General features: G+C 44.6%; 1 protein-coding gene across 2 annotated transcripts; it reads left to right on the forward strand.

Annotated features, from left to right (window-relative positions):
- Positions 1–2,683: 2,683 nt before the first annotated feature.
- LOC143955678 (uncharacterized) lies at positions 2,684–11,232 on the forward strand. Of its 2 annotated transcripts, XM_077465787.1 has the most exons (8): positions 2,684–2,950; positions 3,037–3,136; positions 3,253–3,350; positions 3,468–3,638; positions 3,719–3,851; positions 5,086–5,183; positions 5,853–5,994; positions 9,856–11,232. In XM_077465787.1, the coding sequence occupies exons 2-8, from the start codon at positions 3,103–3,105 to the stop codon at positions 11,064–11,066; spliced, it is 1,887 nt and encodes a 628-aa protein (XP_077321913.1). In that variant the 5' UTR covers positions 2,684–2,950; positions 3,037–3,102; the 3' UTR covers positions 11,067–11,232. The 2 variants fall into 2 exon arrangements, with proteins under 2 accessions (XP_077321913.1, XP_077321914.1); XM_077465788.1 differs by lacking the exon at positions 2,684–2,950 and having other exon boundaries at positions 3,034–3,136; positions 3,253–3,355.
- The last annotated feature ends 1,116 nt before the right edge of the window (positions 11,233–12,348 follow it).

Genomic DNA, 12,348 nt, shown 5'->3' on the forward strand with positions numbered 1-12,348 from the left:
GGGCTTCAGCGGACAGTTTCAGCGGACAGTTGGCCGAACAAGGTCTTACGGAAATTCCGAAAAACTGTCCGCTGAAACAAGGTTTCAGCGGACTGTTCGCTCGTGTGTAGGCTTGTTCGGCCAACTAAGTCTCGCGCATGCTCAGAAAGGATTTCCACGTCGGAAGGTTGCATTGCAGTGTATAGGACGTCGTATTTTTCGTCCCGTCGTACGTGCCGTTCACGTCATCGCGCACGGTTTCAGCAAACTGTTCGTCCGTCGTGTGTGGCCATGTCCGTCCATGCTAAGTTTGAGCGGACTGTTCGCTCAAACTGTTGGACGGACAAAGTTGGACCAACAGTCCGCGCGTGTGTACGCGGCCTAAGGCTTACCTGTAGGTCCAAGAAATATCTCCCAAACCTATACGGTTTAGGAGATATTTGCCCGAAGACGGGCACCGCTGTCTACGGCGTATGCGGCAAGTGTAAAAGCTGGCTTGTGCTGGCTTGTTCTTGTGCTGTTGTGGGCTTGTGTTTTGATGAATGAAAGCACGCCTATTCACTGGAAATCTGGACTGCTCATCTCTACTTGTACAGGTTTCATCTATCAATCAGACATCATCTGGAGATCTGAGAAGACTGCTCGACTCTACTCGTATGGGTTTCGCCTATCAATAAGACATCATCAGGAGACTTCTCCTGATGATGTCTGATTTTTAGACAAAACCCATACAAGTAGAGGCGAGCAGTCCTCTCAGATCTCCGGAAACTTTATGCCAGTACGCCGGCTCATGTAGTTGAGCGGCATCAGCAACTTAATTTTATATTACCTGCTGATGATCCCTGTGTGCTGGGGAGACACCCCAAAAATGTGGCTTGACCCTAGGTTCACGCCTATGCTTTTTTTAGTGCATTTTGCAGTGTGGAGAAAAGCACTACAGTCCATTTAACATGGTAACCTACGGTATACGCCCCCCACAAATCACCTTGCCCCATGTTGAGGAGGACAAGGGCCTCTTCCTGACAACCCTGGCCGGTGGTTGTCAGGGGGCTGTGGGCAGGGGTGCTTATTGGAATCTGGAAGTCCCCTTCAAGAAGGGCCCCCCAAAATGTGAATGTGTATGGGGTACATTGTACCCCTACCCATTCACTCCAAAAAGTAGTGAAATATAAAAGAAACCCCACAAGAGCCAGTTTTTGACAAGTCCTTTATTTAAAAAAAAAGCCCCAAGCTGTCTTCTTGTCTTCTCCCTGATCTCCTGGTCTTCTCCTTGAGCTGTCTTCTCCGGGAGCTATCTTCCCCCGGAGCTGTCTTCCTCTTCCCTGCCGGTTACCCGCTAAAAATAAAAAATACAAATTGGTCTTCCTCCGATGTGTTGTTGCACGCTGCCTGGCCCCTCTTATATAGCCATGAGGAGAGAGTCTGCCTCTTGTGACGTCACGTGTTATAGTGTTTTTTAAAAAGATAAAGTAATGACGGTGTGCCCTATGAAATCCTTTTTGACCCTTTCCATGCATGAGAGTTGTTATCGGGACTCTGTGTGAAAGGAGCAGCATAAAGAGGAGACAAGTATCCATGCACATCTGAGCTGTGGAAAAGCCCCAAAGGAGATCAATATTATCTGGTGTGTTTGGACCCACTAGGGCTGGGGCACAACTCACATGGAGTGGATTGTTGGCAGTGATAAGCACTACAGTAGAAAAACTATTTCAGCACTTCTTATCCAGCACGCTGGCAATTTTCTAATAGAAGAACCTCTTTCTTGTTTGTTACAGACATTTTTTGATATATAAATTCTCTTGTTTTAAGCACTGGCACTTTATGTATGAATTCAGTGGTTTATTGGTTTAAATATCTAAGCACTAGCTCTTTTTTTTTTTTGCATTCATCTATTCATCTGCTTGCAGGACGGAAAAAAAAGTCCTTCAAGCAGCATCTTTGGGGCGGTTTGCAAGTGGTGTATACACCGCTCCCAAACCGCCCCTGTCCGTTGGAATGCATGGGCAGCGCTGCCGATATGCCTGCAAAGCAATTCGGCAGCAGCACTACAAGGGCGCTAGAAGCGCCCGCTCAAATAGCAGTAAAGCACCACTAAAACTATCAGCGCTTTAACGCTACCGCCCCAGTGTGAAAGGTGTCAAAAGAAAATATTCACATACTGAAAAATAGACGTGACTCCCCTTTTAAAGACATTACTTAAAAGGTGGATATCTTTTTCAATTATATTGAGTGGAACATGGAGCCAAGTAGAGTGTGACTGTACAGACACGGGTGTTTTGTCAGATTAGGTGACCCGTCAGAATGTGCAACAGAAGTGCCATTCCATCGCCGCCATCTTGCTACACCCCGCACTCGTCCACGGCAAGGATACATTGAGAAGGTGGCAAGCAGACATCTTCTTACACCCACGGGAGTCTTGCATTTCACACTTATTTTTAATAGTAAATTGAGCTTATATAGTAAAATTCTGTATTTTTAAATCCATCACACTGTTTTGATGTTGATTTTTCAAAGCAGCGCAAGCCTGCTGATCAGTCAGCCGGATTTTTAAATAATGTATTTAACTATATAAGCTGAGTTTACTGTTAAAAATAAGTGTGAAATGCAAGACTCCGGTGGGTGTAACAAGATGTCTGCTTGCCGCCTTTTCACTGTATCCTCACTGTGGGCGAGTGTGGAGTGTAGCAAGATGGTGACGGAACGTCACTTCCATTACAAAAATCTGACAAAACATAGAAAGCAATACCACAAATGGGAAGGAAGTGATGTCAGGCGCAGACAGGAAGTGATATACAGACAGGAAGTGAGGTATCTTATGAACAGGAAGTGATGTAGGAATCTTAAAAGGAAGTTCTGAGTGAGAGCAGTGAGTTGTGTGGAAGTAGAGAGAAAACATTGAAGCTCTTTAAAGAGAAATGATGAGAAGACTCTAGAAGTCACCAAGAAGATAATTGATCTGCTGACAGGAGAGGTGAGCGGTGTTGGGAATTCCGGGACATTATCCAGTAACAGACAAGGGATGTGTCTGGATGGTGACTGTATCATTGTGTGTGTCAGGTTCCTATAAGGTGTCAGGATGTCACGGCTTCTGTGGAGGAGTGTTTAGAAGGACACAAGGACATCATGATGGACAATCAGCCGCCCCTCACATTACCAGGTAAGAGGAGACTTTATTGTAAAGGAGAGAGCAGTACGAAGGGTCCACCTAGATCCCCCATCATCTGATAAACACATAGAAACAATGTATTCAGTCAGTGTGTGTGTTTCCTACAGATGGGTCCAGTAATGGGAACCCACCAGAGAGATGTCCCTGTCCTCTGTATCCCCTGGACTCCACACAGGAAGGTCACACCATCCCCCACCATCATCAGGTAAGGTGAGACTGAGCAACTAGAACTCAAAAAGAATTCAAATTTTTTAGAAGACATTCTTCTAAGTAATCTCTTGCTCTCTCTTCACAATTATATTCTATCGTCTTTGGGGTTTAGGATGGAGAAGTGAAAGACATCAAAGCTGAGATTAAAGAGGAAGAAGTAGAGACGGTGATAAGTGGAGTTCAGCAGTCTATGGGAGAGGGGGGTCCTCTGTATTCCCAGAATCCCACACAGCATTGTCACACCATCCCTCGCCATCATCAGGTAGATGTGAAGAACACAAAGGTAGACTGTATGAAATTATACTCTTCTCTCAGCCTTTTGATCATATTTTTATTTTTTGTTGATTTTAACATGGAGAACAGATGTCTGTGAAAGTTAAGTTTAAAAATGAGGAAGAAGAAGTGATGACTGTGATGTGTTATCAGGAGTCTACAGAGGAAGTTGGGATGACGGTGACAACTAAAGAGGAGGGACCTTCTCCAGATATCAGCACAGGTGAGTAATGAACACTAAATATGGGAACTGTTTAACCACTTGCAGACCGGACCATTTTGCTGGTCAAAGACCAGACCACTTTTTGCGATTCGGCACTGCGTCGCTTTAACTGACAATTGCGCGGTCGTGCGACGTGGCTCCCAAACAAAATTGACGTTCTTTTTTTCCCACAAATAGAGCTTTCTTTTGGTGGTATTTGATCACCCCTGCGGTTTTTATTTTTTGCGCTATAAACAAAAATAGAGCGACAATTTTGAAAAAAACGCATTATTTTTTACTTTTTGTTATAATAAATATCCCCCAAAAATATATATAAAAATTTTTTTTTCCCTCAGTTTAGGCCGATACGTATTCTTCTACATATTTTTGGTAAAAAAAATCGCAATAAGCGATTATTGATTGGTTTGCGCAAAAGTTATAGCGTTTACAAAATAGGGATAGTTTTATAGCATTTTTTATTAATAATTTTTTATTATTTATTTTTTTTTTTTACTAGTAATGGCAGCAATCAGCGATTTTTATTGTGACTGCGACATTGTGGCGGACCCATCGGACATTTTTGACACATTTTTGGGACCATTGTCATTTATACAGTAATCACTGCTATATAAATGCAGTGATTCCTGTGTAAATGACACTGGCAGTGAAAGGGTTAACCAGTGGGTGGCAGTGTAGGGGTTAAGTGTTCCTAGGGGTGTGTTACTAACTGTGGGGGGGTTGGGCTTTCATTTAGTGTACACTGATCTCTGTTCCAATCACATGGAGCAGAGATCAGCGTCACTAGTTGCTAGGCAGAATGGAGAAATGTTGTTTATACAGCATTTCCTCCATTCGGCTGCTCCGTGAGACGATCCCGTGACCGGACTCACGGGGGTCCCGACCAGTGCGGGAGCGCGCCGCCGGCGGTGCGCTCCCGATGGCAGGGCGGCATCGAATATTGGACGTACCTGTACGCCAATATGCCTGCCCGTGCCATTCTGTCGACGTACATCGTCGTGCGCTGGTCGGGAAGTGGTTAAGTATATACATTAATGATTGAGGATATGAAGACCTTCACCTCAGGTAATATGATCTCTATAAGGAAGTTCTGATGGAGAATCAACTGCTCCTCATATCAACGGGTAAGAGGAGACATTATAAAGAAGGGAGCAATACGGAGGCTCCACCTAGATCCCCCATCATCTGATAAACACATAGAAACAATGTATTCAGTCAGTGTGTGTGTTTCCTACAGATGGATCCAGTAATGGGAACCCACCAGAGAGATGTCCCCGTCCTCTGTATTCCCGGCATTCCACACAGGAAGGTCACACCATCCCCCACCATCATGAGGTAGGTGGACTCTGTGTTTACAACACAGAAATATTTCTGAATTTGTAATATGACATTCTTCTATGTAGTCTCTTGTTTTAACATTTAGTTCTACATTTGAAGTTCAGCCTTTGCATCCCGCAACCCCCATCCCAATTTCCAGCTCCTTTTTTTTAAGCACCCTACATTTTTCACCCCTCCATTTTTATTGTCTTATTAAAAAAATTTTTTTGTTCCTTTCTTCTGTGAATCTTAAGTCCAGTCCAGGCCGAGGTGATGATCTGCCCCTAGGGGGTGGGTCCCTGACTTCCCTGGCCATTTGAAGTGCATCCTTTCGCTTTTCGTACCCTCCTATCCCTTTGTACAGCACCCTACATTTTCAGCCCATTTTATTGTGTTTTGTGTTCAACATAAGTTCCTTTCTTCTATGGGTCTTATCTCCAGTCATATGTCATCATGGGTCCAGCAGACTGATGAGCTCCCCTCTCTTTCTCTCAGCTCTGCTGCACAGCTAATTGGCTCATTGTTCTGCTTCTGCAAGAGCCTGATACCAGGCCACATTTTGGCACTTACACTTTCATCACATTGAATGATATAACAATGATTATACAGCTGTTGTCCTTTTTTGTATCTTTTATATTTGCATGCAGTTCAGATTTAATAGATGTTTTCTATTATTTTGGTGTTCAGGGTGAAGAACAGATTAATATAAAATCTGAGGTTAAAGAGGAAGAAGTGGAGACGTATGTGGGGGGTGATCAGCTGTCCACGGAGGAGGATGGGATGACTATGAAGAGTGAACAGGATGAAATGTTTCTACTTATTGACACAAGTAAGTATAGGCACTATGGAAGAAACCGGTCACAGTCTCATTTTACTTCTGAGTATAAGGATTGTAGTTTTAAGTATAAATGTTAGCTAAGTAATGATGGTCACCAGTGGTGAAGGTTCTGTAGGTAGGAGTAGCTTGGCACTAGGCAAACACTACTAAGCAGCTGGGTCCCTAACTTAGGGCCCACTTCAGTGTTGCAAGAGTTAACACTTGATGCTGCGATGTGTCTTCCCCTGCATGGGTCACTTCCTGATATATGTAGGAGGAGACTGGACCTCGTGGTCTGCCCATGTATGGGAGGTGATCAGTGAGGACTCTGTACAGATTTGAACTGATCTGTCCTGTACAATGGAGTTTCCCCTTAGTGGGACCCAGGCATGTACTGGCCATTGGGACTACTGGGAGTTTCCCGGTGGGCCGATGGCTCTGTGGCACAGTTTTAGTGACAGCCAATTGCATTGCTAGGGTGTGACTTTTGGGGATATAGCCCTGAATCTGGGGCCCATAGACCAGAGTCAGGCCAGGAGGCCCCAACTACAGGGTCCCAGTCCATTACCGGGCCATGGGCTCTCTGCAGCCGCGCGGCGGGCAGCATTGGATAGCTGGAGAGCGCGCAGGCAGCTCTCACTGCCTGCCCTCTCTCTGGTGACCCTGATTTAAGGGGTGGGGGGGGGGCTCTCTGGGGAACCTGATGTAAGGGGAGGCTCTCTGGGACCCGGATGTAAGGGGGGGGGGGGCTCTCTGTGGACCCTGATGTAAGGAGGGGCTCTCTGGGGACCCTGATGTAAGGTGGTGGCTCTCTGAGGACTCTAATGTAAGGGGAAGGCTATATGGGGACCTTGATGTAAATGGGGGGCTCTCTGGGGACCCTGATGTAATGAGGGCTCTCTAGGGACTCTGATGTAAGGGGGGGGCTTTTTTTGCGCAATTGCGTACAGTCTATATACTGTTTTTGTGCGTGTTTGCACAATTAAAGTGGGCTAGTCTGGATGAATTTCAGAGCCAAATTTTTGTCCCAGTCCAGCCCTGGTGGGACCCCAGGATGGGTTCCAAGGATTGGATTTTTGAAGCTATTTACTGGGATGCAACTAAGCTGTAAAAAAAGTTATGAGCAACGCTGCATAGCCAAATCCAGTACATTGTCATTAGAGAGAGAGAGGAAATGCAATTGTGATTCTGTATATCACTTAAATGTACTTCTAAGGAGCCTGAACAGATCTGTAAATATAACTGTATTCACTAAAGTAATTGGTTAAGAGTAACTATCTGGTCTGTGTCTCTTTGGAAGAGAAGGTACTTTACGACATATTGGGGGAAAACTGGGGAACAAAGCGTACAATTCAATTAACCACTTAACTGGTTCCCGACTGGCTCACGCAGATATACTGATTCAGAATGGCTCTCCTGGGTGAAATCCCGTACCCATACGGCTTTTCCCAGGAGAGCCACCAGAAGTGCTTAAGCCTTGATGTTTATAGGGCGCAGTGTGACCAGGAGAAGCAGCCAGCTTGGGAGGAAGGACCAGTGGTGGTCGGTGGCGAAGTTTCTGTAGGTAGGGGTAGCTTGGCACTTGAAGAACCCTACTGAGCGGCTGTGTTCCTTACTTAGGGTCCACTGCAGAATGAAAACCTCATAGGGAACATGCCTGGAGCCACGGTGTGTGAGGCCTTGCAAAGTGAGTGACACAGAATCTCTATAGAACATTGGCCTGACCTTTTAAAGTGTATCTGAGCCCAAAAACAAATATTTAATATATTGCAACTTACCAATCCTTAGATGTGGTGGATGCATTTGTTTTCTTTTTTCCTTGATTCTCCTGGTGATCCTGCCAGTACCACAGTTCCTGTCCTAGGATGTCTCCACGCTTAATGGAGGAACAACGGAGACACCCTTGAACTCAAACAGCAGCTCTGTAAATCAAGGAGGAGGGTAGTGTTAGATGGACTTGGCTAACAAATTGAATCTGAAATCCACCTAACACTTTTTAAGTACCGTATATACTCGAGTATAAGCCGAGATTTTCAGCCTCTTTTTTGAGGCTGAAAGTGCCCCCCTCGGCTTATACTCGAGTCATCGCCGTCTGCCTGCCCGATCAGCGTGTCGAGCAGACAGACGGCGGCCATTCTACCTTTCAAAAGCCGCGCCTCCGTCTGTGATAGGCGGAACACTCAATTTCCCAGCAGTCAGTGTTCCGCCTATCACGGACATCCGCTCATCCTCGTACTACGGACGAGGATGAGAGGATGTCCGTGATAGGCGGAACACAGACTGCTGGGAAATTGAGTGTTCCGCCTATCACAGACGGAGGCGCGGCTTTTGAACAGAGGAATGGCCGCCGAGGCGCCGATGAAGAGCGGCGATCCTGGAAGGACGGAGGCTCGGCTCGGCACGGGACGGAGGAGGCACGGGACGACGGAGGCTCGGGACACAGGTAGGCTGGACACACAAGGCTGCACGGACACACACACAGGGATGGATGGACACACACACACAGGGATGGATGGACACACACACACAGGGATGGATGGACACACACACACAGGGATGGATGGATGGACACACACACACACACAGGGATGGATGGATGGACACACACACACAGGGATGGATGGATGGACACACACACAGGGATGGATGGATGGACACACACACAGGGATGGATGGATGGACACACAGGGATGGACAGGCATGTCTCACCCTCGGCTTATACACGAGTCAATAAGTTTTCCAGTTTTTTTGGGGTAAATTTGGGGCCTCGGCTTATATTCGGGTCGGCCTATACTCGAGTATATACGGTAGTTACAGCAGCAGTTATTATTCCTTTTGGGATAAAGGCTCTTAAATAAAGAAATGCTGACCGTTGTAAGCACCCCTGTCAGTGGTAAATGGTTTGTCTCAACTCTCTAACTGACACTTTTGTTGGACAGCTTGCTCTGTCCTGGTAAAGCAACTGAGACGGAGCTCTGAGTGTTTGAGAAGAGATCTCTGAGAGTTTGGAATTTATTCACTTTCCAGTTTAAACTTTTCAAACTCAGTCCCAGCTATTACAGTGAAACAGTCAGAGAAGGGTGACTCTGTCTTACATGTCAGAATTTCTGGGCTCTATAAATGGTCAAGGCTTCACCTATAATGGTTTGCAAATTCACAAAGGGGTCTTCGGTATCTGGGTTCCATAAGGATGGACCAGAGCCCTGGACTGGTATAGCAGCTACCCGCTTATTATAAATGAAGTGGAGATGAAAAGGTTAATCTCTGTTCTTCAATATAACATCATGTTCCTAGAAAATCAGGTGAAAGTACTGGACACCATATGAAAGGTCCATCTCCATTCCTCAATATAATGTCATGTTCCCAACAAATGAGGAGGAGATACTGTACACCATATGAAAGGTCCATCTCCATTCCTCAATATAACGTCATGTTCCCAACAAATGACGAGGAGATACTGTACACCATATGAAAGGTCCATCTCCATTCCTCAATATAACGTCATGTTCCCAACAAATGAGGAGGAGATACTGTACACCATATGAAAGGTTCATCTCCATTCCTCAATATAACGTCATGTTCCCAACAAATGACGAGGAGATACTGTACACCATATGAAAGGTCCATCTCCATTCCTCAATATAACGTCATGTTCCCAACAAATGAGGTGGAGATACTGTACACCATATGAAAGGTCCATCTCCATTCCTCAATATAACGTCATGTTCCCAACTCTTTTCTGATTGATTTTGGAGGGAGAACAGGAGCCCAACTGTGAGATCGGTATTTCCACTTATTTCACTGACTGGGACGCAGAACTAAAACTCCAGTTATTTGTCATCTGCTTACAATTTTTACATTTCTTTCCAACAGATGGATGTGATGTCAGGAATTCCTCGGAGAGACGTCTTCTAATATCTGCTGATTGTAAGTCAGAAGATAATGTCATCACACAGGATCCTCCAGGAGGAAATCCAAATACACAAAATATACATCACAGACCTTCCTGTCCGGAGACATCAATGGATCCCTCTGATCAGGGGGAATCTTCTCATCAATCACATACTATGATTGGAAATATCCATGTAAGATCTCACACTGCAGATCCATCAACAGATCCTTCTAATCCCGAGGAATCTTCCTCACCCCATGAAGGAGATCACCGAGGTGACAATCTATTCTCATGTTCAGAGTGCGGGAAATGTTTCCCTCGGAAAGGAAAACGTATTCAACACCAGCGAGTTCACACAAGTGAACGTACTTTTCCTTGTTCAGAGTGCAGCAAATGTTTTAAGCATAAACAAAACCTAGTTACACACCTGAGAATTCACACGGGTGACCATCCCTATTCATGTTCGGAGTGTGGGAAATTTTTCACTCATAAAGGAGACTTTGCTAAACATCAGAGAATTCACACGGGTGAGCGTCCCTTTTCATGTTCACATTGTGGGAAATCTTTCATTTGTAGAGGAGACCTTGTTAAACATCAGAGAGTTCACATGACTGAGCGACCATTTTCATGTTCAGAGTGCGGGAAATCTTTTATTTATAAAGGAGACCTTGATAAACACCAGAAAGTTCACACAGGTGAGCGTCCCTATTTATGTTCAGAGTGTGGGAAATCTTTCATTTGTAAAGGAGACCTTGATAAACACCAGAAAATTCACACGGGTGAGCATTCGTGTTCAGAGTGTGGGAAATCTTTCACTTGTAAAGGAGAGCTTGTTGAACACCAGAGAATTCACACGGGTGAGCGTCCTTTTTTATGTTTAGAGTGTGGAAAATCTTTCACCATAAAAGGAAGCCTTGTTGCACACCAGAGAATTCACACTGGGGAACATTCATGTTCAGAGTGCGGGAAATCTTTTACTATTAAAAGAAGCCTCGATGCACATCAGAGAATTCACACAGGTGAACGTCCTTATTCGTGTTCAGAGTGTGGGAAATCTTTCACCAAAAAAGAAGGCCTTGTTAGACACCAGATAATTCACACGGGGGAGCGCCCTTATTCATGTACTGAGTGCGGGAAATCTTTCAATCGGAAAGAAACCCTTGTTACACATCAGAGAACACACACCGCATAGCGTCCTCAATGCATTCAGACTGCAGGAACTGTTTACAGGTAAAGGAAGTTTGATAAGACGTGAGAGCGTAAGAATGATCCAATCCTTTTCAAAAATGTGTGATGGTTTTTACAAGTGGAACTTATTACGAAAAATGTAGTTAATAAAGTGGTACATCCTGGCAAAAGTGATATTACATTTATAGATGGAGATTGATGGGCTGAGTTTTCTCCTTGTTTCTTATGTTTCTTGGAGACGCCCAACAAATGAGATTGAGATGCTCTACACCATATGAAAGGTCCATCTCCATTCCTCAATATATCGTCATGTTCCCAACAAATGAGGAGGAGATACTGTACACCATATGAAAGGTCCATCTCCATTCCTCAATATAACGTCATGTTCCCAACAAATGAGGAGGAGATACTGTACATCATATGAAAGGTCCATCTCCATTCCTCAATATAACGTCATGTTCCCAACAAATGAGGAGGAGATACTGTACACCATATGAAAGGTCCATCTCCATTCCTCAATATAACGTCATGTTCCCAACAAATGAGGAGGAGATACTGTACACCATATGAAAGGTCCATCTCCATTCCTCAATATAACGTCATGTTCCCAACAAATGAGGAGGAGATACTGTACACCATATGAAAGGTCCATCTCCATTCCTCAATATAACGTCATGTTCCCAACAAATGAGGAGGAGATACTGTACACCATATGAAAGGTCCATCTCCATTCCTCAATATAATGTCATGTTCCCAACAAATGAGGAGGAGATACTGTACACCATATGAAAGGTCCATCTCCATTCCTCAATATAACGTCATGGTGTACAGTATCTCCTCCTCGTTTGTTGGGAACATGACGTTATATTGAGGAATGGAGATGGACCTTTCATATGCTGTACAGTATCTCCTCCTCATTTGTTGGGAACATATGAAAGGTCCATCTCCATTCCTCAATATAACGTCATGTTCCCAACAAATGAGGAGGAGATACTGTACACCATATGAAAGGTCCATCTCCATTCCTCAATATAACGTCATGTTCCCTACAAATGAGGAGGAGATACTGTACATTGTATATTGGAGGCCGCAGTATGTGTGCAATAGTTGGCGATCTCTCCTCTACTGAGAGGAAGACAGGAAGTTTCAAGTTATGGAGTAGAGAAGACATTGGTATACGAATAATTGGATGGCTGCACACTCAAAACTTGCAAAAAAAAAAGGCTTTATTGTAGAACAAAGTACGATTATGTAGACTACGAAAATACGTTGACATACGTGAAAGG

Source organism: Lithobates pipiens, unplaced genomic scaffold (genome assembly GCF_037356315.1).
Source record: "Lithobates pipiens isolate NorthernLeopardFrog02 unplaced genomic scaffold, aLitPip1_a1.2 Scaffold_35, whole genome shotgun sequence".
NCBI classification, from domain to species: domain Eukaryota; kingdom Metazoa; phylum Chordata; class Amphibia; order Anura; family Ranidae; genus Lithobates; species Lithobates pipiens.

Bases quoted from the DNA above. Each gene is read 5' to 3' on its own strand.
- LOC143955678 (XM_077465787.1), top strand. From the start codon at position 3,103: ATGATGGACAATCAGCCGCCCCTCACATTACCAG. The intron at 3,639-3,718 runs GTAGACTGTATG...CATGGAGAACAG, and splicing joins TAGATGTGAAGAACACAAAG to ATGTCTGTGAAAGTTAAGTT. The intron at 5,995-9,855 runs GTAAGTATAGGC...TCTTTCCAACAG, and splicing joins GTTTCTACTTATTGACACAA to ATGGATGTGATGTCAGGAAT.